The following is a 27586-nucleotide window of genomic DNA, read 5'->3' on the forward strand; positions in this document are numbered from 1 at the left end:
TTTAGTTTTTTGAGGTAGAGTTTCACTAGGTAACCCAGTTTGGCTTTCTCCTCCCTAGGGCTGGGATTAGAGCTCGGCATTACCATTGGGGTTTCTTGAAACTAATGTTTTGTGCTTTTGTTGTTGTTTGTTCGTTTTGTTTTTACCCGTTGTGGGGCTTGAACTCTGGGTCTGGACGCTGCCCCTCAGCTCTTAAGCTCAAGGCAAGCGCTCTACAACTTGAACCACAGTGTCACTTCTGGTTTTCTGGTGGTTAATTGGAGATGAGATTCTCACAGACTTTCCGGCCCGGTCTGGCTTTGAACCACGATCCTCAGATCTCAGCCTCCTGAATAGGATTACAGGCATAAGCCACCAGTGCCTGGCTTTTTTTTTTTTTTTTTCTGTGTATGTATTTGTGCATTTGTGCAGCCAACTGGAGCTTGAACTCAGGGCTTCTCAGTTACCAACCAGCTTTTTTTTCCCCCCAGTGCTGGGGCTTGAACTCAGGACCTGGGCACTGTCCCTGAGCTTCTTTTGCTCAAGGCTAGCACTCTACCACTTGAGCCACAGTGCTACTTCTAGCTTTTTCTGTTTATGTGGTTCTAAGGAATCAAACCCAGGGCTTCATGCAAGGCAAACCATCTACCACTAAGCCACATTCCCAGCTCTCAATCAGCTTTTTTATTCACAGCTGGTATTCTACTACTTGAGCCACATGCTTCCAGTTCATAGCCTTTTTGCTGGTTAATTAGAGATTTGTCTGTCCCAGCTGGCTCCCCAACCTCGACTTTCAAGTATTAGCTAGGAGTCTAGAAGTAAGCCACTGGTGCCCTGCATCTTTAAACTTTTAATATAGACATCTAAGGGTTTTCATTCATTAAATTCTTTTATGTTCATAAACATACAGACCAAACACACCTTGCCCAAATTAACAGGAAGAATGGCAGGTGTTTTACAGATAACAACTTATAAAATTTCTATTTATATAGAGCATGATGTGTATGTAGATACATATTGAACATCTGGAGTCTATACCACTTAAAAAGACTCCTTTGTAGACTATAATTTTACCTATTAGTGGTTGATCAGCACTTGAATTGTCTGAAAGATTGTGGACAGATTTTTGTTTTTTAAATTTGCCTTAACAGAATGATGCTGGTGGATAAAGCCTTCCTATTTTGTGGTAAAATAAGAAGGGAGGAGTTGGAGATGTAGTTCAAAGGTACAGGGCTTGCCTAGTGTGCTCATGGCTCTGGGTTTGAGCCTCAGCCCTGCCAGAAGGGAAAGGAAAGGGTACTCCATAAAAGGAAAAATTTTAACTCGAAGGTGCCATCTTGTGGTGGGTATGGCCATTCAGGAAACAAAAATTGAATTGATAAATGTTCTGTTGTTTGGAAAAGTGTTTGCAGACTGTTAATTAACTCATTATTTTATTTAGTTTTCTATATATTTGGTAACTTCTTTTTCTTTTATCACAGTGTGGTATCACTCTGTGTCTTGGGTCACAAATAATTTGATCAAGCCTCTGTTTTCCTTGGTCATTAGAGAATATTTGGATAATGATTCCAGTTTCCAGTCAAGAGTTTAGTTTAGGGACTGGGAAGGTGTCTCAGTGGTAGAGTGCTTGTCTTGCATGCATGAGGCCCTGGGTTTGATTCCTCAGCACCACATAAGCAGAAAAAGCCGGAAGTGGCGCTGTGGCTCAAGCCTTCAGCTTCAGCTCTAGCCTTGAGCTGAAGAGCTGAGGATAGCACCCTGGCCCAGAGTTCAGGCCCCACAGCCGACAAAAATAGTTTAGTCTATTGAGACATTTAAAATTTGTTCTTTTTTAGTCTATTGAAACATTAAAAATTTTTTTAAGTCAGAATTGCACAATTCTCTGCCTTTTTTACCTTTAGGTGAACAACTACTGATTATTTTCTGGACTTGACTGGCTTATATCTTCAGAAGAAACTATGGAAAGCCACGAATTTATTGTAAGTCTTAATAATTTTCACATTTTTTTCACTTTCTTTTCTCTTTTCCTTTATTCCTTTCTTTCACCAGTGTATTTCTACTATGGCCAGATTTATCCAAACAAAAAGAACAAGCAGGGGCTGGGAAGATGGCTCAGTGGTAGAGTGCTTGCCTTGCATGCCTGAGGCCCTGGGTTTGATTCCTCAGCACCACATAAGCAAAAAGAAAAAAGCCGGATGTGGCGCTGTAGCTCAAGTGGTAGAGTGCTAGCCTTGAGCTGAAGAGCTGAGGGACAGCGCCCAGGCCCAGAGTTCAGGCCCCATGACCGGACCAAAAAAAAAAAAAAAAAAAGAACAAGCAGTATATTCAGTAAAATTTGAATGATAAGTGTGTATCACTGTGCTTGGCTTTTTAAAGAAAAGTAATTAATTTTTTTGTAAATCCCCAATAACAGCCAAAGAAAACATGGAAAAGAGTGACATTGCTATTTTTTTTTTCAAGTTTCTTTCACATTTGTGTAGAAGTCAGTTGGATTCTCACATCTGCTTTTCCATCCAGTTTGTGATCCAGTCTGGCACCATTACACATGTATAACCCTAGGAAACTCTATTCTTCACCTGAAGAAATGAGAACAGAAAGGCCAAAACATGAAATAGTTTTAAGCTCACAGATGCATGTACAGGTTGTTGAGAACTTTAGGAGTCTGGACCGCAGTTTAAAAACTAACTGTATGAATCATAAGTTCTCAGTAAACCAATTTTTTTTCTCCCAATGGTTGACTTATAGGAATAAGATTGTTTTTTGATGCTCATAATTTTATTTTTAATGTCTTCCTTATATTTTCCTGTTCCTGTGTTTTGTTTTGTTTTTAAAATTACTACCCAGTTAGCTGGCTTTCTTCCTTTTTCTTTCCTGCTTTTTCTTTCCTTTTCTTTTTTTTTTTTGTGCGAGGTGGTGGTGCTGGGAATTGAACTCAGGGTTTCATACAAGCCAACAACACATTCTACCATTGAGCTTCACTCCAAGCCTCTTTTATTTATATTCTTGTTATTGTCATAATATCTGTGCTTTTATTTTATTTTATTTATTTATTTTGGTCAGGTCGTGGGGCCTGAACTCTGGGCCTGGGTGCTGTCCCTCAGCTCTTCAGCTCAAGGCTAGCGCTCTACCACTTGAGCCACAGTGCCACTCCCGGCTTTTTTCTTTTTGCTTATGTGGTGCTGAGGAATCGAACCCAGGGCCTCATGCATGCAAGGCAAGTGCTCTACCACTGAGCCACCTTCCCAACCCTAGTGTGCTTTTCTTTTGCAGCCAGGCATCAGTGGCTCACACCTGTAATTTTAGCTACTCAAGTGGCTGAGATCTGAGGATCACAGTTTGAAGCCAATCCAGACAGAAAAGTACATGAGACTTTTATCTACAATAAACTACTCAGAAAAAGCTGTGGCTTCAATGATAGAGTGCCAGCCTTGAATACAAAGAGACTCAGGGACAGTGCTGAGGTCACAAGTTCAAGCCCCAGGACTGGTAAAAAGAAAAAAACATGTCTTACCTGATATTTGTGGCTCATAACTACAACCCTAGCTACTCAAGAGGTTGATATCTGAGGATCAGAGTTCAAAGCCAGCCTGGATAGGAAAGTGTTTGAAACTCTTATCTCCAATTAACCCTCAAAAAGCTGGAAGTGGAGTTGTAGCTCAAGTAGTAAAGCTCCAACTATCAGTGATAAAGTTAATGGACAGTGCCAATGTTCCCTGAGTTCAACCCTAGTTCTGGCATGCACGTGCATCCATACACACACAGATACACACAAGTGTCTTAAATATTTCCTATTTGTAGGAGGACATATTAAAAGTTACATTGAATGTATTTAAATAGAAACTTATTTTGCTTTTGTACTTTTGGAAATAAGGTCCTATATACTCATCAGAAGACGAAGAAGTCAAAAGTGTGGCAAGATGGGATTCTGAAGGTCACTCACATAGGAAACAAAGTAAGTGCAAAGCCATCAGTTACAGAATCTAAGAGCTAGGACCTTGCCTTTGATTTACTTTTAAGAAAACTCTAGATAAAGTGTTGGCTATGTTTACATTAATGTGATATGAAAACAAACATTATTAAATTTGTATTGATTAAAAACATTGTTGAGAGGCTAAGAAGGTGGCTCAGTGGTAGAGTGCTTGCCTTGCATGCATGAGGCCCTGGATTCGATTCCTCAGCACCACATAAGCAAAAAGAAAAAAGCTGGAAGTGGTGCTGTGGCTCAAGTGGTAGAGTACTAGCCTTATGCAAAAAGAAGCATTAGGGACAGTGCACAGGCCCTGAGTTCAAGCCCCAGGAATAGCAAAAAAAAACAAACAAAAAAACACCGCTTTTGGGGCTGGGAAAATAGCTTAGTGGTAGAATGCTTGTCTTGCTTGAATCCATGCGGCCCTGGGTTTGATTCCTCAGCACCACATAAGCAGAAAAATCTGGAAGTGGCTCTGTGGCTCAAGTGGTAGAGTGCTAGCCTTGAGCTGAAGAGCTGAGGGATGGTGTCCAGGCCCAGAGTTCAGGTCCCAGGACTGACAAAAAAAAAAAAAAAAAAAAGAAGTTGCTCAGGGGCTGAAGGGAGAGGCTCAGGTTGAAACCCTGATGGCACTCATTGCAGAAAGCCCCTCAAAGGCTGGTGTCCAATTCTTTGAATGTATCAACACTCTACCTATGAGAGGAATTCTTGGGTCATATGGTAACTATGTTTAACGTTGTTTAGCGTGCTGAACTTTTCAAGAGTGATGAAAAATCCAATAGTAAAGGAGCTAATAGAGAAAATACACTGAGAAATGACTCAGACACAGAAGAAAGCTGTGTCACCTTTGCTTTTCTCCTCTAACCCTCACATTCAACAAGATTTCATTATACCTACCCCCAGTGCTAATTCCTCATTTCAAGTACTGGTCATTCTCAGTGCTCACCCCAAACATACTGTTGAAGTATCTCTGGATTAGTATTGTGCCCTTTTGGCCCCCTCTACTGCATTCTAAATCTGTGTCTTCTCATTTCCATTCTAGGGTCTTGCTAGTGGAAATTAAGTTCTTGAGTCTCTTATATGTATATCTACTCTTTCTTACTAAGTGATACACCGTAAATATTTGAAAAAGATGTACTTTCAGATGCAAGTCAAACAAAATGGATAATTCTTATATTGCATGATTTACTTGAGTAACAATTTTGTCTGTGTCTGTGTGTGTATGTGACAGTGCTAAGGCTTGAACTGAGACCTAATGATTTTGCTTAGTTTTTTTACTCAAAGTTGGAACTTTACCATTTGAGCTGTTTTTGCTGGCTAGAGGTAAGCGTTTTTTGGATTTGTCTGCCCAGGCTGGTTTCAGTCTGTAGTTCTCCAATCTCAGCCTTCTGCATAACTAGGATTACAGGTGTGTAACTTCAGTTCCTGGCATATGTAATAATTTTTTTTTTTTTTTTTTTTGGGTCCGGTCGTGGGGCCTGAACTCTTGGCCTGGTTGCTGTCCCTCAGCTCTTCAGCTCAAGGCTAGCACTCTACCACTTGAGCCACAGAGCCACTTCCGGCTTTTTTCTTTTTGCTTATGTGGTGCTGAGGAATCGGATCCAGGGCTTTGAGCATGCAAGGCAAGCACTCTACCACTGAGCCACCTTCTCAGCCCCGATATGTAATAATTTTTGACTTACTGAAAAAAAATGAATTATTTTCTGGTTCTTTTTTCTAACATTTATTTTGTTTTAACACAGGCAACTTTATATGATGATAAAGGAACATGTTTGGAAACTCTATTTCTTAAGTGCCTTGAGGTATTTTATTGTTTACCTTATTGTTATAATTAAAACATTTTCTTAAAGATTGCTTTGTGAATACAAATAGTATAATCATGATACCAATGCTAACAATTATAGCTGATATTTGTATTTTTTAATAAATAGACTATAAGCTAAAAGCTTTTATATACCATTTAATCTTGTTAGGAATGATGACTTTTTTTTTTTTTAGATTGGGAGTACAGCACAAGTATAACTTGCCTACATTCATAATATTATGGTAGTAGAGCTGAAATTTGAACCCAGGATATGAATTCTAGGTCTACTTTTATTGCATGAGGATTTTGTTGTTGTTACTCTATTTTCTGTATTTTTCGCTTAGTGGAAAAAAAGGAAAGGAAGGGAATTAAAGACATTATTTTATAAGAATGGAGTATTACAGTTGGTTCCTCTGGGTTTATTTTCTAGCTAGCTAACCCAACTTGTCTGTGATTGGGTACACAAACACTTCCTATTTCACCCAACTTCTCTGTGTCTATTCTTCAATTATAGACTCTCTGAGGTTGGTTATTTGGTTAAAATAGCTAAATGTAAAGTGTGTGGAAGTTTAGTGCATTTATTTTTATTTTTTGCATTGATTTTAAATGTGTTAAAATCCATATTACTATCACTATGAACTTTGGCCATGGTATGTAATTAAGTTTGAAATTTGTATGCCATTAATAGTAGTTACACTTTTATATTTATGAAAAGAGGGTATAAGAAGAAGGGAACCATCTTAGTAGATGTGTAATTGGTTAGAGCTGCTTTTTTTTTTTTTTTTTTGTCGGTCGTGGGGCTTGAACTCTGGGCCTGGGCGCTGTCCCTCAGCTCTTCAGCTCAAGGCGAGCGCTCTACCACTTGAGCTACAGCGCCACTTCCGGTTTTCTGGTGGTTTATTGGAGATAGGAGTCTCACGGTCTCTCCTGCCTGGGCTGGCTTTGAACCGCGATCCTCAGATCTCAGCCTCCTGAGTAGCTAGGATTACAGGCGTGAGCCACCAGTGCCCAGTGAGAGCTGCTTTTTCATCTTACTTTTACTAGTAAAAGATCAATCTGATATATTTTGTGTATTTTCAAATTAGGTTGATAGTCTTGATAGTCTTATTTTAATGCTGCAATCAGAAGTGGTAGCAAATGCTATATAGTCATTAAACTGCTTTTTTTATTCAAGCAACTCACAATTTATCATATTTAATTGTGGTAATTATAAATACATTTTTGATTCACATATGTTTATAAAGAAGACATAATTTACAGTTCTTTTTTTTTTTTTGGTGCTAGACCTGGGCTTTGAACTCAGGGCCTGGGTGCTGTCCCTGAACTTTTTTGCTCAAGGCTAGAGCTCTATCACTTAAGCCACAGCTCTACTTCTGGCTTTGTGGGTACCTAATTGGAGATAAGAATCTCATGGACTTTCCTGTCCATGCTGGCTTTGAGCCATGATCCTCAGATCTCAGCCTTCTGAGTAGGTAGGATTATAGGCATGAACCACTGGCACCTAGCTACTTCATCTTTTTTAAAATACATGGACTTACATAGATCTTAAGTAAATTCCTTGAGTAGGAACATTTATTTTTGCTTGTCTTTGTTCCCTTAGCATGTGACAAAGGGCCTCATAGAGAACTATAATATGTATTTATGAATGAACAAACTAGGGAAATTTGTTATTGTATTATTGTCACTTTTTTGCTTGTTTGCTAACTAGTGCATAATAAGAAGTAAGGATTTAGTAACTCATTCCTTCATTTAACAAGTATTTATTATACTTTTATTTATCTTCTTATTTATTTATTATTTCTTAACAAGTATTTATTATCCTTTAAAATTTAGGTGAAGCCAGGAGATGACTTGGAAAGTGATCGATACTTAATCACAGTTGAGGAGGTTAAAATTGGTGGGAGTAGAGCAGTTAAACAGGATATCATTGAAACAACAGAGCCCAATTTAAGGAAGGTATCTTCTGGCCGCTCTCTTGGATGTCAACCTGCTGGGTTAAAAAGGAAATTCACTGTAAGTGCAAAATAATATATCAATGTATACTTATAAAATCATTTCAAAAGATTTTTTTTATGGTGCTCTCTCATTAAAATGTTACTTCATAGTTTATTTTGGTAGCAAGGTAATAAATAGTAGTTAGAAAAATTCCCTAGGACTGGGAATGTGGCTTAGTGGTAGAGTGCTTGCTTAGCATGCATGAAGCCATGGGTTTAATTCCTCAGTGCCACATAAACAGAAAAAGCTGGAAGTGGTGCTGTAGCTCAAGTTGTAGAGTGCTAGCCTTGAGCAAAAGAAGCTCAGGGACGGTGCCCAGGTCCTGACTTCAAACCCCAAGACTGGCCAAAAGAAAAAGGAAAAATTCCATTATTTCCTTGCCTTAAGCAAAGCTTATTATTTTTAGTCAATTGATTTTGTGTTTTCTTTGTAGTTGGTAATATCAAAATTATTTTACTGTTTTTAGGGTTATCAAAGACCACATCAAGTTCCAGAGAAAGTGGTTGTTACAGAAAATGCTTCATCAGCTGAAACATTGGAGACTGAGAAACCCCATCTTCCCTTTTTTCCTCCATTCTCAAGCACTCTTCCTTTGTTTTCTACTGTTGGCAAAAGAGATCTAAATAATATGCCAACAGTCCCTGAGAACGTGGTCCCTTATAAGAACATAGAAAGAAATAACACACCTTGTTCTTCAGTTGTCTCTACTTCATCCTTCAATAGTGACCCAAAACTGCTAAGCGAAGAAAGTTACTTTTGCTCTTCTATCAATTCTCAAAGTAAACATTCAGACTCTCTACTGACCAAAGAGCCCATAAGTAGAAATAGTTTAGTATCTCACTGTGAAGTTTCACAAACCATCAGAAGCAAAGCACAGATATTAGCTCTTCTGAAGTCCAAATCAAACCTAAATTTTGAGATTACAAGACATTTTTCTCAGGTAGAACCACAAGGAAGTTCTGAAAAAAATCCTACTACATCCAAGCACTTAGTTCAACAGGAAGAGTATGCTCAGACGAAAGGCACAGAAAAGCTACGTGATGAGCAACCATCAGAAAATCCTAGCAGATATAAAAGCCGGTGGGCCATATATCTACCCTCACAGAGTTGTACTGTAGATGAGGATGATAGAGAGGGGGAGCCCGAGTCCCAGGAAGATGATATAAGTTTGAAAAACTTTTTGGCACAAAAGACCCTCGAAGCATGCCCTGAAAATGGAAAAAAGTATCATGAAGACAACAACAACCAATTCTGGAATCAAGAAGAAAAATTAGAATCTCTTCCGTTCTGTGAAAGCAGCAGCTTACCGGTTAGTTGTAACAGTACAGAAAATGATGATTTATTATTGGCATCCAATAATCAAAAAAGTAGTGAAATCTCTCTTAATCATAATGGAGTATGCATAGAAGAACCAGTTTGCATTAGAGAAAAGGTAGTCTATACACATGGACTGATAGAACAAGACTATAAGCCAGTGTCACCTCTGCCAAAATCAGAACATATACAAGGTGAACCTCTTCTACATAACAACAACTCTAGTCTCTCTGATGGTACTGCAGGCATGTCTTCTGAATGTCATACTGAGAGTGAAAGTCTGAATGCTGTTTGTGAACTTTCACAACCATCTATAGAGGTAACTTTTAATCTAAGCAATTTTGAGATCAGTGACACCGATGAGGAATCACTGGAAAGCAACAAACATTCCCAGGATTCAGAGCAAGGGGAAGAAGAAATTTTGGTTAATGATGGCAATTCAAGTGTTCAAAAGAGTTGTGAGGATATAAACTGTCAAAAAATTGGTAATGAACCTTTACCACTCTTAACAGCTATTGGTGGCAAACTTATGGAAATATTGCCCAGAAAAGAGCCTCTGTTATCAGAGTTTTGTGATAGAATTTGTGTGGGTTTTGACACTGGAGCTTGTAAAGATGTAAACACTGGAAAAGCGATAGAGGAACAGGATAGGGACACAGTAAGCAATTTTGACTTGTCCTTAGAATGGGATGTTGTTGATGAGCATGCGGATAGCAATGAAGGTGCTGAAAAATCTATCCAAAAAATTAGAAGTAACTATGATTGTGTTTCACCTTTGAGTAAGTCTGAAGGTTTAAAAAGGAGCTTACATATGCCTTACTTTTCAGACACAGTCACTAATCAGACTCCTAAAAACAATTATGTGTTTTCAGAAGATGCTCACTCTCAGTCTTCTATTTTGGAAAGTAACTTAGACAAAAATGAACATGAGGTTTTAACACCAATCTCTAACACTGATGATAATATCCAACTATTAAATACCAGTAAGGATCACTCTGAATATATTACCTTTGATAAATCAAAAACTCAAGGCTTCAATTCTTTAGTTTGCCCTCTGAGAGAAAACCATCCCATTTCTGAAGAAACTGAGGCATGTATTCTGGAGCCTGAAGATTTGGAAAGGATTACAAGTTCACCCCAGGACTGTATTGCAGTTGAAACCACAAGGAAAAGCACACATTCCTGGAGTTACTCTAGAGATTGTTCAGAACTTCCTAGGGTAGTAAATAACTTTTCTCTCTTAAAATCACTATCTGAACATAGTACAGCCTTAGAAAGCTTAGAAATATTTCAAAAGAAAGACTCTGCCTTTCAACAACGAGGAATTGAGCAAACATATGAGCCAGATAGCAGTCCTAAAGGTCAGAATGCCATGTCTTTTGGAGTGTTCTCTTTGTAGCTCAAAGGATAATAGATACTCTGACAGTTCTATTAAAAACTTAGGGAGCCATGTGGAGGGTGGTGGCTCATGCCTGTCAGTTTAGCAGAGTGAACAGAAGGATCACAATTCAAGGCCAGCCCTGGAAGAAAAGTCCGTGAGACTTATCTCCAAATTAACCACCAAAAATGTGGAAGCAGAGGTGTGGCTCAAGTGCTAGAGTGCCCTTGAGTTCAAAATCCAACCAAGAGCTCAAGTCCCTGAGTTCAAGCACCAGTACCAGCACAAAAAAAAAAAAAAAAAATATATATATATATATATATATATATATACAACCTTTTTGTTATTTTAGAACAAATAGAGATTCTTAGATTATTGAATGTGCATTTTTTATTTTTATTTTATTATTTTCTGTTTATTGATTTATTTGTTTACTTATTTATTTTTTGTAGTGCTAGAGATGAAATCCAGAGTCTTATGTGTACTATGCAAGCACTGTGCTTCTAACTGTAGTACTTACTGGGGAAAACATCCTACTTTTAAATGGTGACCTGGCCAGGTGTAATAACTAGTCTTTGCCGTCTTTTCTGTTCTTCTGCCTTGCCAACTTTTTTGTCTCCTACTCTGCTTTGTTCTGTCTTTTACATGAACACTTTTATCGATGGTACTAATGAGTGTTTTCTTTAGGTCTTCACTTCTTATAAGAGGCCTTCCTGATTACCCTATGGAAAAGTATTCAAATTACATTACTCTTCTTAGTGACAACTTTTTTTTGGTTCTGGTCGTGGAGCCTGAACTCTGGGCCTGGGTGCTGTCCCTCAGCTCTTCAGCTCAAGGCTAGCGCTCTACCACTTGAGCCACATCACCACTTTCGGCTTTTTTCTTTTTGCTTATGTGGTGCTGAGGATTCGAACCCAGGGCCTCATGCATGCAAGGCAAGTGCTCTACCACTGAGCCACCTTCCTAGTCCCAGTGACACCCTTTTGTATTAGAATCTGATTTAATTATCTTCTATGCCCTCCTTTTCAAGAGATTTTGTTTTATTGCTGTTTCCTCAGTGTTGGCATGCTGTGCTTACAAAATAACTTATGAGAGTGTTTTCCCTAAGTCATGGGTTTAAGATGGCCTCAGAAATAGCCTTAGGAGCTTTTTTCTTCTTTTTCTTTTCTGTGGTTGCACACAGCAACAACATGGTTTATTTCAACTCCTTTGTTCATAAAAATTGGTCATTATTTGATTTTTAGCATTTTTACTGTAGGTTGATTTGTTGTTGGCCTAGTGTTATTTATATTAATTTTTTTAGTTTTAAGTAGTTGTACAAAGGCATTTCAATACAACAACTTTATTTTTAAAGTTAGTTTGAGAAACCATAATACAAGGAAACATTTTTGTTGCTCACTTAGTCATTAATATTGTATTGTCTAATTTTCTTTTTCCAGTATTAATGTTTTCAAGGAAGGCCTTCATTGAAGCTTCAATCAAGCTTGCTAGGCTGATATACTCTACCACATGAGTCATACCTCTAGCCATATTTTTGAACTTTTTTTTTTTTTTTTTTTGGTTGGTTGTGGGGCTTGAACTTGGCCTGGGCATTGTTCCTGAGCTCTTCAGCTCAAGCTAAATGCTCTACTACTTGAGCCACAGCCCCACTTCCAGTTTAATGGTGGATAATTGGAGATTTAAGTCTTACAGATTTTCCTGTCCAGGCTGGTTTTGAACCTTGCTCCTCAGATCACCAGCCTCCTGAATAGCTAGAATTACAGGTGTGAGCCACTGGTGCCTGGCTTTTGAACTGTTTAATCAAGAACATTTCCCAGCCTATACAGAATAGTAAAATAATCTGTAAATTCCCTCAATCCAGATTAAAGTTATCAAGACTGCATCATCTCAAAATCTTACATTCCTTGTTTCAGTTTTAGAACTGCTTAAAACATTAGGAAACTACCATATATATGATGGATAAGACTGTTTCATTTTCTCCATTATAGCTAGGAAAACATTTACTACAGTAGTTTCACAAGCTATACCAGTATCTCCTCAACTAAAGCAGGATTCTCAACAGGTATTTGTATATTTTCTTCTAAACATACTTTATTTTAATATGATAGTTCTGTAATTTATAGTAGAATTCCAATATTTCAGAAAGTCCAAGCTTTTGATTCATGACACTCCTTGTAATAGTTTCTTAAAATTGTGGCATTGCTTGGCTACTAGAAATAAATTCCAGGCTGGGAAGGTGGCTCAGTGGTAGAGCGCTTGCCTTGCATGCATGACGCCCTGGGTTCGATTCCTCAGCACCACATAAGCAAAAAAAAAAAAAAAGAAATTCCTAGCACTTCCAATTTGATTAAGTACTTACTACTATTAAAACAGTAAATATTTATTTCCTAGTAACTTAGTAAGCATTTCATTTTTAAATAAACACAGCTATTAATGGAATGTGTGCCCCTGCTGGAAACTGCACAACTTCTAGACCTTGGAACAGATGGAACGATACCATCCTATTCCATATTGATTTTCTCAAAAGAATTATTGTTTGTCAAAGATCTTATGTTGAAATTGAACTATCTTTCCTGTCCCATAGGTATTAACACTGTTTCCTTGAGTTTAAACATCTTGAGGAACCCCTGTTTTGGACCTCTTAATGTACTTTATTGCATAGTTGGGAACCAGATAGCAGTTTTAGAAATAATAATACTAATTAGGATGAATTGAAATTCTAGGGAAAAAAAAATCACCCAGAGTAGTATTTATGTAGATGCTGTTAAGTTTTTCTGGAGAGAAAACTTATATGGCACTTCTTTAGAAAACATGTTTGGAAGAAAAGTGAAATCTTTGCCTTTATTTTGAATATTTTCCATATTAATAGACTATTTCCTTCTTTAAAATCTTGATGTCTTTTTGGTTTTGTTGAGTTTTGCTAGGTATCCCTGACAGTGAACTCCTGATTCTCCTGTCTGGCACTAAGCTTTTTCACTCAACACTGGCACACTACCACTTGAGCCACAACTTCACTTCTGGCTTTTTGCTGGCTCATTGCAGATAAAAGAGTCTCATGGTCTTTACTGTCATGGCTGGCTTTAAACTGTGATCTTCACATCTCAGCCTCCTGAGTAGCTAGGATTACAGGCATGAGTTGCCAATGCTTAGTGAGAATATTATTTTTTTAAATTTAGAAAACAGTGGAGAGCCGGGTGCCCAGTGGCTCATGCCTGTAATCCTAGATACTCAGGAGGCTGAGATCTGAGGATCGAGGTTCAAAGCCAGCTTGGGCAGGTAAGACCGTGAGACTCCTATTTCCAATAAAGCACTAGAAAACCGGAAGTGGCGCTGTAGCTCAAGTGGTAGAGCATTCGCCTTCAGCTGAAGAGCTGAGGGACAGTGCCCAGGCCCAGAGTTCAAGCCCCATGACCAACAAAAAAAAAAAGAAAAAGAAAACTATGGAGAAAATTTATTTATACTACTTCCCAGATATAGATTGCTAACTTCTCAATTTTTTGTGCTTATGTAAAAGCAACATAGTTAAATTGTGGTGTATAAGTAGTTTGTTACCTTTCCCTTTAATATATTGCATTTACTTACATTATTAAGAACTCTTCTTAAACCTTTGAAGGTTACTAATGATTCCATCCATTCTGTGGATGGCTTGTGCTTTGAACAATAGTTCCCTGTTTTTGGACATCTGGATTATTTCTGGTGTTTTGTGGTTATAAATAATATTTCAGTAAATATTTTGGCATGTAATCATTGTACTTCAAGTTTTTTCCCTTAGATTCTATTCCTAGAAGTAGAAATGATTACTCAAAAGACTAGAAATGGGCTGGGAAGATGTCTTCGTGGTAGAGAGCTTGCCTTGCATGCATGAGGCCCTGGGTTCGATTCCTTAGCACTACATAAGCAGAAAAAGCCAGAAGTAGCGCTGTGGCTCCTGCTAGAATGCTAGCCTTGAGCTGAAGAGCTGAGGGACAGCACCCAGGTCCAGAGTTCAGGCCCCACAACCGACCCCCCCAAAAATAGAAACGGGGCTGGGATGTACTTGTCTAGAAAGTGCAGTGTCCTAGGTTTGATCCCCAGTACCAACAAAGAAAAAACCAAAAAAAAAAAAAAAAAAACACAGTTAAAAAGGAAAGACTAAGAACAACTTTGTTTCTTAATATCAAATTTAAAATACATCTGCCGGACGTTGGTGGCTCATGCCTGTAATCCTAGCTACTCAGGAGGCTGAGATCTGTGGATCGAGGTTCAAAGCCAGCCCAGGCAGGAAAGTCTGTGAGACTCTTGTCTCCAATAAACTACTCAAAAACCGGAAGTGGCACTGTGGCTCAAGTGGTAGGGCACTTGCCTTGAGCTGAAGAGTACAGGGTCAGCACCCTAGCCTGGAGTTCAAGTCCCATGACCGACAAAAAGAAAAAAGAAAAAAATACATTTATCATTTTACTGGAAGGATTTTCTCTCTCTCTCTCCTTTTTTTTTTTTTTTAACATTTTGCTCAGTAAAAATAATGTCTTACTAAAATTTTATTTGTTTATTTTTATGGCATTACTGGGGTTTGTACTGAGGGCTTCATGTTTAACAGCTTGCTTGCTTGGCTGGTGCTCTACTTCTTGAACCATGTCTACAGGCCTACTTTTTCATGGCTATTTTGGAAACTTGAGTCTTGAGGACTTTTCTTTTTCTTTTTCTTTTTTTTTTGAGGGGGGGGTCTGGTTGTGGGGCCTGAACTCTGGGCCTGGGCGCTGTCCCTCAGCTCTTCCAGCTCAAGTCCAGTGCTCCACCACTTGAGCCACAGCACCACTTTCGGCAGTTTTCCTTTTGCTTATGTAGTGCTGAGGAATCGAACCCAGGGCCTCATGCATGCAAGGCAAGAGCTCTTCCACTGAGCCACCTTCCCAGCACATCTTCGGGACTTTTCTGTCATTGAACTATGATCTTTCTGATCTCAGCCCCCTGAGTAGCTAGAATTACAGGTGTTAAGCTACCAGCATTTGGTAAAATTTTTGTTTTTATTTCTTTTTTGTTGTTACTGCTGGTGTGGGGCTTGAATGGAGGGCCTGGGTGCTTTCCCTGAGCTCCTTGTGCTCAAGGCTAGCACTCTACCACTTTGAGCCACAGTGCTACTTCCTAGTTTTCATTTCTTACTAGTAGTGATGTTCTGGTATTTTTTATTTTCCTTTGTTGTTAATTATTATATTTATATTAATATTCTTTCTAAGGTTCTACCTGAAAATGAAGTTGAGCCAAGTGAACAACTTGAGCCTCTACCAGTGAGTTTACTTATATATATATATATATATATATATATACATATATATACATACACATATACACACATACACATATATAATATATATATGGAACATAATTTTAAGCTTATATTATTAATTCTCAGTTTTCAAACTAATTTGTACTTAGTTAACTTTGGTTTAGATTAGACTGCTGTTTGCCCAGACTGGCTTAAAACCTTAATTTTCAGACCTCAGCCTCCTGAGTATTATAGTTCTGAGCCCCAAAAATCCAGCTTAGTATTTTCTCCTTTAACTTCATATTAATGATTATTTTGACATCTAGGGGTTGGAGCCAGGTTATTGAAATCCTGTACTGGCTTTGTACCTACTATACCATTTGAGCCACACCTCTATCTCCTTTTTGGCCTAGTTGTTTTTCCTGATAAGGTCTTACCTTGTTTGCCTGGGTGGGCCTTGAATTGTGATGTTCTTATGCATGTTAAGATTACAGGTGCACACTACTATGACCAACCCCTAATTAACTAATTTTTGAGACAGGGTCTTACTAAGTAAGTAAGTGGCACTGTGGCTCATGTGGTAGAGTGCTAGCTTTGAGCTGAAGAGCTGAGGGTCAGCGCCCAAGCCCAGAGTTCAGGCCCTACGACCGGATCTCCTCCAAAAAAACAAACAAAAAAAAACCAATCCTCCTGCCTCAGCATAATAAGTGTTGTGATTTTAAGTGTGCACCACTGTGTTTGGCTTAATTCAGTTTTAATACATAAAATTTGTATGTATAAGTAGAATACTAAATTTTTAAGCAAATAGTTCGCATTAAGAGAAGTATTAGATTGTTATGTAGTTAACAATTTTTTCTAGTTGTAAAAGTTTTAATTAAAAATCTAGATCAGGCTGGGCACCGGTGGCTCACGCCTATAATCCTAGATGCTCAGGAGGATCATGGTTTGAAGCCAGCCCAAGCAGAAAAGTCCTAGTGAGACGCTTATCTCCAATTAGCCTCTCAAAAACCAGAAGTGGAGCTGTGGCTCAAAGTGGTAGACTTGAGCAAAAGACGTCAGGTACAGTGCCCAGGCCCTGAGTTCAAGTTCCATGACCGACCAAAAAAAAAAAAAAAGTAGATCAGAGTCAGGTGCCAGTGTCTCACACCTGTAATTCTAGCTACTGAGGAGGCTGAGATCTGAGGATCACAGTTCAAAGCCAGCCTGGCAGGAAAGTCCATGTGATTCTTATCTCCAATTAACCACCAGAAAACTAGAAGTGCAGGTGTGGTTCAAAGTGGTAGAGCACTAGCCTTGAGTGAAAAAGCTCAGCGACAGTGTCCAGGCCCTGAGTTCAAGCCCCACAACCAACAGAAACAAAACAAAAACTAGCTGAAAGCTTGGCACCTACCTATTTAGGAGATTCATCTGAGGATTGTCATTCAAAGCCAACTTGGGCAGTAAAGTCTGCATCTCTAATAAACTGCTAAAACAGCTTTAAGTGGAGTTGTGGCTCAAGTGGTAGAGCACTAGCCTTCAGCAAAAGAATTCAAGGACAACACCCAGGCCCTGAGTTCAAGTCCCAGAACTGGAAAAAGAATAGACCAGAAGTTTTTAGTATGCTGAGTATGCTAATTTGAGTACTTTATCTATCAGAGCACTTTTTCTTTTTTGTGAGGGCTGGCAGGGTTAGATTGTGTATGTGTATCGAGAGCAAAACAAGATAGAACAGTTGTGCTTTCAAAGATCAAACTTAACCTTGTTATTTAAGTCTCTTCCCATCAAAGTCATGAGTCGTCTACAGAATTATTGTAATAAGCTAGATAACAGCTAACATTGATATTTTATTCTAGTTCTTTCCTTTGGGAAATGAAGATTCTGCATTTCAAGCAGTTACTCCTAAAGAAATAGAAGGAAACGTCTGTGATCCTAAGGTAAGATACATGATTTGCTCCCTTAATCCTTGAACTCTTCCTGCCATATCGTGTGTGTGTGTGTGTGTGTGTGTGTGTGTGTGTGTGTGTGTGTGTGTGTGTGTGTGTGTGTGTGTGTGTGTGTGTGTGTTCAACACAGGCAAAAAGAGTTTTCAGTCAGAAAACTGGCATAATAAGTTAGACTGGTTTTAAGAATAAGAGCCACGCCCTTCACTGCTGAGGGTGGAATCCAGAGCCTTGAGCATGCTAAGCAAGTACTCTACCACTGAGCTATATTATTGCCCCAAGGAAAACTACTTAAAAATTCCTAGCTTCTATCTCCTTTTTTTTTTTTCCCTTGAACCTTTTCTGTATTATTAGTGAACTAATAATATAGTATATACAGTATCTGTGCATAAGTTATACTAGGGTTGAACAATTAATGAATGTGTGTGGTGAACAAAATGAATTTATAGCTTTTAACTTATGGTCTCCTTCACTTTATGATTGAATGTGTAAAACTTTATATAGCTTAAGTTGCAAAACAAGATAGAACAGTTGTGCTTTCAAAGATCAAACTTAACCTTGTTATTTAAGTGTTTTCCCATCAAAATCATGAGTCGTCTACAGAATTATTGTAATAAGCTAGATAACAGCTAACATATTGATATTTTATTCTAGTTCTTTCCTGTGGGAAATGAAGAAAATTCTGCATTTCAAGCAGTTATTCCTAAAGAAATAGAAGGAAATGTCTGTGATCCTAAGGTAAGATATATAATTTGCTCCCTTAATCCTTGAACTCTTCCTGCCATATCGTGTGTGTGTGTGTGTGTGTGTGTGTGTGTGTGTGTGTGTGTGTGTGTGTGTGTGTGTGTGTATGTATTTCAACATAGGCAAAAAGAGTTTTCAGTCAGAAAACTGGCAAAATAAATTAGACTGGTTTTAAGAATAAGAGCCACGCCCTTCACTGCTGAGGGTGGAATCCAGAGCCTTGAGCATGCTAAGCAAGTACTCTACCACTGAGCTATATTATTGCCCCAAGGAAAACTACTTAAAAATTCCTAGCTTCTATCTCCTTTTTTTTTTTTCCCTTGAACCTTTTCTGTATTATTAGTGAACTAAGAATACAGTATATATAATATCTGTGCATAGGTTATACTAGGGTTGAACAATTAATGAATGTGTGTGGTGAACAATGAATTTCTTTATAGCTTTTAACTTATGGTCTCCTTCACTTTATGATTGAATGTGTAAAACTTTATATAGCTTCAGTTGTAAATAGTGTTATCTGCTCCACATTAAAAAGTAAGAGACAGCAAATGAGATTGTAAATAGTGATTCTGTTTCTGAAGCCCATCATACTTCTGGAAGAGGTACATGGCAGCACAGAAGACACCTATTTCCTTGTAAGGAGTGGATATTCCCCACCATAGACTCAATCTCTACTACCACCAGAAAAAAGAAAAAGTTGCATATATTTTGCTTTAGGATTTGAACTCAAGGCCTCGAGTTTACTCAGCTTCTTGATTTTCTCATTCAGCTGTTGCTATACTACTTGAGCCATATTTCCAGCCCAGCTTGCTTGCTTGCTTATTTATTTATTTATTGCCTGTACTACGGCTTGAAATCAGGGCCTGGGAACTTTCCCTTAGCTTTTTTACTCAAGGCTGGTGCTCTACCACTTAAGCCACAGCCTCACTGCTGGCTTTTTTGCTGGTTAATTGGAGACAAGACTTTCCCATACTTTCCTGCCCAGACTGGCTTTAAATCCTTCAGGTATGAACCTACTGAGTAACCAGGATTATAGGAATGATCCACAAACACCTAGATCAAAGTTTTATAGATGACATACCTCATCATATCTACAAGTATGCTTTTAGATATGCTGGGGAGAATTCCAGTGGTTAAAATCCTTTGAACACTTAGCTTGTGTTTCACAAAATGAACACCAGGAACCTGGAATATGTGTTTTACGTATGAGGAGTGAGGTTAAGGGGAGGGGGACAGATGAATGAAGAGAGGAAGAGTGGGAGAATGCAGTCATAATACTCAATGTACATAGGTGGAAACAGAGCCAGGTAACTTGGGGAAGGCAGAGCTGGGAGAGAGGGAGAAGGATGGAAGGGGTAACGTTGATCAAGATGCATTGTACTCACGAAATGACATATTGAATTGAAACCCCTTTGTACAGCTACTTCATGAAAGTCTTATATGAAAGGGCATTTAGATTTAATTTTGTTTCTTAATTAATTTAGACTCTTGAATTAGTATTTTCAGATTCTATGTCGTCATTTTGTAAATTTGTTAGTTAAAAATAAATGAATCCTTTATGGACATTCCTTTAGCAATCTTACTTTTCCAGGCTGTTACCCTATATAGATTATAATCCCAAAACCCTCAAGGGGGTAGCAGAGAAAGCTGTTTAAAGCCTGAAAGCAGACCACTTTTATGAGGGGATAAGAGAACTTTGGAGAATAAGGCCTTTGAAGAGGACCCACTCTCTATAACTGATTAGCCCACTAGTTAAACAATACTTTACAGAAGCTTTAAGCTAAGGAAAATGCTTCCTGCATTCCTCTCTCTCCTTCCCTCTCTCCTTTCTTTCTTCCTTCCTTCCTTCCTTCTGTCATAGGGCTTGAACTCTGGGCCTGGGTGCTGCCCCTCAGCTCTTCAGCTCAAGGTGAGTGCTCTACCTCTTTAGCCAAAGTACTACTTCCAGTTTTGTGGTTATTAACTGGAGATAAGAGTCTCACAGACTTTCCTGCCCAGGCTGGCTTTGAACCGCAGTCCTCAGATCTCAGCCTCCTGAGTAGCTAGGATTATAGGCATGAGCCACCACCATTGGTGCCTGGCCCTCTTTCTCCTTTGTATTGATTGTTTCCCATATGCCAGAACTGTATTGAATGCAGGTGATACATATAAGTTATATTATAACTTATAATTACCTTTTTTTTTTTTTGAGGGAAAAATGTCTGTGCCCTCAGGGAACTTGTAGTATATTTGTATATAAGCAAAGAGAAACTTCATTGTAGTATAAAATAATGAGTCTATAATCTATCATATCATATGTAACTTATTATATATGTAATGTGTAAAAACTGCATAAAGAGGGACAACTAGTTCTTCCTCTTTAATTAGCTGATATATTTGTCCTTACATAGTAACATAGAATTCATTTGGATTAATATTGATATGAATGTAGTTAAATCAATGCACTTTAAAGTGGTTACACTTAACATGTTTTAGGATAATGGAAGTGTTTCTTGACTTTCAGTATTAGTCTCCTAGCATTTATTTTCATTAAGTAATATTTAATAAAAAGTTAAATTATATTTAATATATATTGCAAATACATACTTATGTCATTCTTATTTTTAATAATTTGCCTACAGCCTGTTGAGTTTCAAGGGCACCAAGTGAAAGGATCAGCTACTAGTGGTGAAATGGTCAGAGGACATCGCTCACAGCTGGTAGAACGCAGTCACTTGCCAAATAGCATGGAATATAAAGACTTCATGACAGATATGTGCTTCTTGGCTCCAGATTTGCCTAGCACTTATATGCAGGCTGACGTCTTGGAGGTAAAAATACTTTTATAGTTGCATTTGCCAAATCATTTTCTTTATGTCAATACTAAATTTTGTAAAAGAAATTATTGTTAAATCTTTGTATAGCATAGTAGTAACTTGACAGGAAGTATAATATCTCAAACTACATAAGACCTGAGTAGTTTATTAGATTTTCCAATTTGTAGCATATAGTTGTTTATAATAGTTCATCATATCCTACTTTGAGGATTCTCATGGTTATTGGGGGCAAGTCAGCTTATAATAAGACTTTCCTAAAGTAGCTACTGAGGTACTCCTCCATATTGCTAAGTCTATGCTGCTCCTCATCCTTTTAGTGTTATAACTTATAATTACCCTTGTTTTTTAGTCTCATCCAAGATAGTTTCTGTTTCTTATTTTTTGTGTTTTCTGAGAGGAAAATAAATTGGAGAGTACCCTTTATAGAAAAAGAAACATGTTCATTTGTATCACATTCAGTGCTACAACTGAAATAAGTATTTTGTTACATATCATTCAGAAAGAAGTCCATTAGCCAATGCTTCATCTTTCAGACTTTAAAAATACCAAAATTTTTAATTGTGACAAAACTACATATCACAAATTTGCCATTTTAAAATGTGTAACTCAGTAGCATTACATGCATTGGTGTTTAAAAAAGTAGATCTCAAAACTTTGTCATCATCTTAGGCTTTTAAAATTCATTTTTTCAAACATTTTAGCTGGGCGATTGTGGCTGATGTCTGTAATTCTAGCTACTCAGGAGGCTGAGATCTGAGGATTGTGGTTTGAAGCTAGCCCAGAAAGGAAAGTCCATGAGACTCCAGTTAACCACCATAAAGCTGGAAGTAGAGTTGTGGCTCAAGTGGTAGAGGCACTAGATTTGAGAAAAATATCAGATAATGGTAATTGGCATATCTATTGCCTGAAACATTTACAGTTTCTTTGTTGGAACCTTCAAAATCCTTTCTACTAGTTATGTTGAAATATTCAGTTCATTGTTGTCAACCATGTTTTCTCACTTGGTTATAGAGCATAGAAAATACTCCTTCTATCAAGCTATACCTCTGTACCAATTAACTGTCCTTTTTCTTTTTTGCCTTTCCTGGGCCTTGAACTCTGTGCCTGGGCACTGTCCCTAAAGTCTTTTTGCTTAAGGCTAGCTAGCACTCTACACTAAAGCTACAGAACCACTTCTGGCTTTTCTGTGATTAATTGGAGAGAAGAGTCTCACAGACTTTCCTGCCCAGGCTGGCTTCAAACTGTGATCCTCAGATCTCAGCCTCATGAGCCATTGGCACCTGGCTCCACTTAACTATCTTTTTTCCACTTCCCTCATACCTTTCCCAAATAATCACTGTGGTAATCACTATTCTCTAATTCTGTAGGGTAAACATTTTTGTTTCCATGTAGAAGTGAGAATGTGTTATATTTGTCTTTCTGAGCCTGCCTTAATTAATATTATGTTTCCCAGTTCCATCTATAGTGCTACAAATGGTGCAATTTTATTCTTTGTCATGGCTGAATATGTCATTGTGTACATATACAGTATTTCCTTTATTTATCTGTCGATGGACAAGTTGACTCCATATCATGGCTCTTGTGAATAGTAATGCAACAATTACTGGTGTGCAGATGTCCTTTTAAATATTTTTGGTCATGAGGCTTGAACTCAGAGTCTCAGTGCTGTACCTAAGCTCTATTGCTCAAGGCTAGTTAGCTCTATCACTTTGAACTACAGCTCTGCTTCCAATTTTTGAGTGGTTTATTGGAGATAAGGGATTCACAGAGACTTTTCTGCCCAGGCTGGTCTGATCAGAGAGTATCACACAGGACACTTTCAGAGAGATTGTTTTAGAGAGTTGCAAAATAAGGGAAATAAGAGTCTATATAACCCACAAGGTTATATTCTGGATTAAAGTTAATAGTGAAAAGTGCTTAGATACATAGATACATAGTATATATATTATATGCACAGGCCCTGCCACATAGTAAGAACTTCTTAATATAGTTCTAATTGATAACATAGCTATATTTTCCCATCTGCATGTCTGTCTTTCATTAGACCAAACTGAATACAGAGACTAAGAGTGTTTATTTTCATATCCTTATTTCCAGGCCAACACCAGTGATGCAGTTGCTAATCAAGAAAATACTTTAAAATGAATATATAAACATTTTTTTGGCACTGCTGGGGATATTAACCCAGTATATGATAGACATATGATAGACGAGTGTTCTGCCACTGAGCTGTATTTACAAACCTCAAAATTTTATTGTCATTTACACAAAAAAGCCCAAGAAAAACCAAAATAAACACAGATGTGTGTGCACATGTTCACACTCATACACAAACTTATTTTTACAAGTCAGTCCAGAAGGCTGTGAAGTTCAAGTTAAAGAGCTCTTTCCCTCAGGTCCCACTCTCATCAAAAACATTCTTGCTGGACATTGTGGTATATACCAATAATCACAGCACTTGAGAGGCAGAGACAAGGTGGTTTGAGAGCTTGAGGCTAGCCTGGGGTACTTAGGGAGACTCTCTCAAACAGAACAACAAAAAAGAGTTTGATGAGTAATCTTTTAAGCATTTATTCTTTCATATGTGTATAGCAAGTCAGAAACAGGACTGCATGGCTCAAGTGGTAGAGAACCAATCTAGCAAATGTGAATCTTTGAGTTCAAACCTCATACTGGAAAGAAAGGAAGAAAGAGAGAAAATAAGAAAGAAAGAAAGAAAAGAAAAGAAAGAAAAAGGAGTGATATAGCTATTCAAGTCTAGGATATATTTTAAAAGTCACTGTATTTAGCCAGGCACTGGTGGCTCACTCCTGTAATCGTAGCTACTCAGGAGACTGAGATCTGAAGATCACAGTTCAAAGCCAGCACGGGCAGGAAAATCCGTGAGACTCTTATTTCCAATTAACCACCACAAAACTGGAAGTGTTGCTGTGGCTCAATTGGTAGAATGCTCGCTTGGGCTGAAGAACTCAGGGACAGTGCCCAGGCCCAGAGTTCAACCCCCATGACCAAAAAAAAACCCCCCAAAACAAACAAAAAAACAAAAAACTCATTGTATTTGTGAGCATACTTAAAGTTGTTTTTTTTTGTGTGTGTGTGTGTGTGTGTGTGCGTGTGGTTATTTGTTGGTCAAGGGGCTTGAACTCTGGGCCTGGTCGCATCCCTCAGCTCTTCAGCTCAAGGCTAGCACTCTACCACTTGAGTCACAACAGCACTTCCAGTTTGCTGGTGGTTTATTGGAGATAAGAGTCTCATGGACTTTCCTGCCTGGGCTGGCTTTGAACCGTTATCCTCAGATCTCAGCCTCCTGAGTAGCTAGGATTACAGGTGTAAGCCACTGGCACCTGCCTTATCACCCACTCTATCACTGAAGTTTATATCAACTATTGAGATTCTCTTAACTGGAGGATGTGAGAGCTACTTCAGCCTTGAGTGTGCACGATGTATCCAAACATGAGGTTTGATTTGCCCTGAGCCCTTTAAAGTAGAAACTGGTCTAGGTCAGTTCAAATCAGATACTCATTTTGAAAGAATCCAAAGTCTTTATATTTTGTATTTTACTGTCTGTTCTTGTTGATTTTAGTGTTTACTGTTTCCTTTTTGGAGCACATTTTATAGTTTTTTTTGTCTTCACCATAGTTCTATATAATGTGCTTGAAATAATTTTTATAATATAGATTACCTGAAATCAAACAAATAAGGTTTTCTTACTTTCTCATTTAGTAAGAAGACTTGTTTTTTCTTCTTTCCGGATAGGTAATATCGCCAGAACAAAAGATCTCTACATTGAATCCAGCCTCTCCTTTTTCTTTGAACTCAAGAAATGAAGACGTTGTGATTGAGTTCTCCGAGGAATCTCTGAAAGCAAGAACTTTACCTGGTGATCTTTAAACTACTATGTCACCCTTCATATGTATTCATTCATGTAAACTGAAGTGGTTTATGGGAGATAGTTACTAAGCTAAAAATATCTAGGAACTGGATTCAGTGCCATCTCCCGTGAAGCTTTCCCATACCTTTTCTTCTTTTGACTTTCTCTCTTGTGGATAGATGTTGTAAGTACAATACCACCTCCTAGCTCTCCCTCTAGGTGTGTCTTCCAACTTTGTCATACTTCATAGCTGAAACTCCAGAGCTGGTACATTACTCACCCAAGAAAAGGCTCGTTGTGAATGTCATTAACACCACTGTTTCCCTTAGGAAAACCTATTGGTTTCCTTTTTTACTCTGGCAGCATCCCAAAACTTCACCTGCTGCCATCACCATTATACTCTAGAACTCAGGGTTTTTACACATTTTGATTAGTTCTTATGAACATCACTGCTTCTTGTTAACTATAATATTCTGTAGGATCTCTCTTTTTCCTTTCTCTCTTTTGTGTGTGTGTGTGTGTGTGTGTGTGTGTGTGTGTGTGTGTGTGTGTGTTTTGATACTGGAGGTTGAGCTCAAGGTGTGAGCCATACTTTAGTCCTTTTTGATCTGGCCATTTTTTAATACAATCTTGTGTTTTTGTACCCTTCCTCCCCAAATGATCCTGGATTCTGTTTCTTTATTTTTTTAAGCACCAAACTGAAAGTAAATTTTATTTTTAATTTTTAATTAACTTTATCATTATTATAAAGGTGATGTACAGAGGGATTACAGTTACATAAGTCAGGTAATGAATACATTTCCTATTGTACAGTGTTACCCTTTGCCTTGCTGTCTCTCCTTCCCATCCTCACCTGCAAGTTTTATACTGCAGTTCACTTTCAACAGTGTCCAGTGAGCATCACTGCTGCACCCCTCCCAAAGACAGACAAACAGACCAGACAGAAAGAAAACAAATACAACAAATAAAAAAAGTTGTTTCCATTTTTTGGAGTTCATTTTGATATATATTATTTTATATGATCAGAGACACATAGGCATTACACCTTTGTATTTCTCTCCTAAGAGTACTCTCTTGGTCTCACTGTGTATGTGAAGTCCTGTATAATTTATCATGTCCCAGTGTATTGTATATTTAGTTTCAGCATGTGAGAGAAAACATGAGCTATTTATCTCTCTGAGCTTGGCTTACCTCATTTAACATGACTTGTTCTAGGTCCATCCATTTCCCTGCAAATGACAGTATTATTTTTTCTAATGGCTTTGTAAAATTCCATTGTGTGTAGATACCACATTTTTTGGATCCACTTATCTGGGCTGCTTCAGTATTTTGGCTATTGTGAATAGTCAGCAATGAACATGGATGTGCAAGTGTTTTTATGGTATCCTGGCCTGTGATGTCAGCCTGGATTTCAATCCTCCAATTTACACAACTTGCCCACCTTTTTCTGTTGAGCTGAAGTCTCTCTCTTTCTCTCTCTCTTTTTTTTTTTTTTTGTGCTAGCCAGGATTGTGATTTTTATGATCTCACCTCTTGAGTAGTTACAGGTATGAGCTGCTGGTACTCAACCCTTCTCTTTTCTTTATAATGTCTTTAATGTATCTCCTTTTGATTTTGAAGTTCTTTGGGTGAAGTGTGAAGTTGTAGGTAACTTTTTTTGGTTGTGAGTTGATCATATAAAAAATTTAATACTTATAGAATTCACAAACTTTATAGACCATGATAAGACAATTTGCCTTGTGAAGGTTAAAATGTGTTTGTGACTTTAACTAAGTATCACTATCCCACGATACTGTAAAATTTGTGAAATTTATGTGATACTTAATCTCAATAAAAAATTATTTAAACAATTTAATATGTATAGGTAGTTGGGTTTGAGATGGTTAATCGATGTGGTTGTTAGAATGCAAAAGACAAGGCAAGTCAGGATGGGAGGAGAAGGAAGACATTCTAAAATAAGTAAGTCTCCAGTGGCGTTACAAGTGATTTTTTTTTAAAAATTTCACTTATTTTGTTTGTTTTGTTGGTTGATCTATTGAAACGGAGGCCCACTATATAGTTCAGACTGGCCTGGAATTGCAGATCTTTTTGCCTCTGGAGGGCTTGGGTCCCAGGTGTGTACCTCCATGCCCAGCTGTGAATCTTTTACTTCTTTAAAGGAATTTCATCTCTTCTGTCCATTCTTGAATACTTTGAAAACTTTGTTGAATTACAATACACACTTTATAAAAGAATATTCATTGGCTTATCTAGTACTCTGTTTATTCCCAAATGATCTCTAGAATTTACTGCCAACAAAACAGTCACCTTGTCAGCAATGTATGCATTGTCAGATACAAACTTTTAAGTTTGTATAGTTCCCATGAAGTGTTATTCATAGTTTTGCATTCGGCACTGTTAACTTCTTATACAAGTATCTCTTTTAGTAAAGTTGCTGATAGAATGAATTATAAAGACTTATCCACACCAGTCTGCCATGATTTTACCATTACCTTTCAGTAGATCAAATTAAAGCCAACAGTTTCCTAGTCTTGAGAGTAACAATAAGTTATGAGAA

At 37.9% G+C, this 27586-nt stretch overlaps 1 protein-coding gene across 2 annotated transcripts in view; it reads left to right on the forward strand.

Moving 5' to 3' along the window:
- Positions 1 to 27586, forward strand: part of Zgrf1 (zinc finger GRF-type containing 1) — a 58242-nt gene that overhangs the window by 821 nt on the left and 29835 nt on the right. For both annotated transcript variants that reach the window (XM_042697600.1, XM_042697601.1), the window contains exons 2-12: positions 1881 to 1958; positions 3851 to 3931; positions 5689 to 5748; positions 7584 to 7763; positions 8212 to 10420; positions 12426 to 12499; positions 15651 to 15701; positions 17512 to 17592; positions 18253 to 18336; positions 20964 to 21152; positions 24915 to 25038. In XM_042697600.1, coding sequence (XP_042553534.1) covers positions 1938 to 1958; positions 3851 to 3931; positions 5689 to 5748; positions 7584 to 7763; positions 8212 to 10420; positions 12426 to 12499; positions 15651 to 15701; positions 17512 to 17592; positions 18253 to 18336; positions 20964 to 21152; positions 24915 to 25038 — 3154 coding nt within the window. In that variant the 5' untranslated portion in view covers positions 1881 to 1937. The remainder of the gene's footprint in view (positions 1 to 1880; positions 1959 to 3850; positions 3932 to 5688; positions 5749 to 7583; positions 7764 to 8211; positions 10421 to 12425; positions 12500 to 15650; positions 15702 to 17511; positions 17593 to 18252; positions 18337 to 20963; positions 21153 to 24914; positions 25039 to 27586) is intronic.

The sequence above is a fragment of the Dipodomys spectabilis genome, unplaced genomic scaffold (assembly GCF_019054845.1).
Source record: "Dipodomys spectabilis isolate Male_0828 unplaced genomic scaffold, ASM1905484v1 ptg000225l, whole genome shotgun sequence".
NCBI lineage: Eukaryota > Metazoa > Chordata > Mammalia > Rodentia > Heteromyidae > Dipodomys > Dipodomys spectabilis.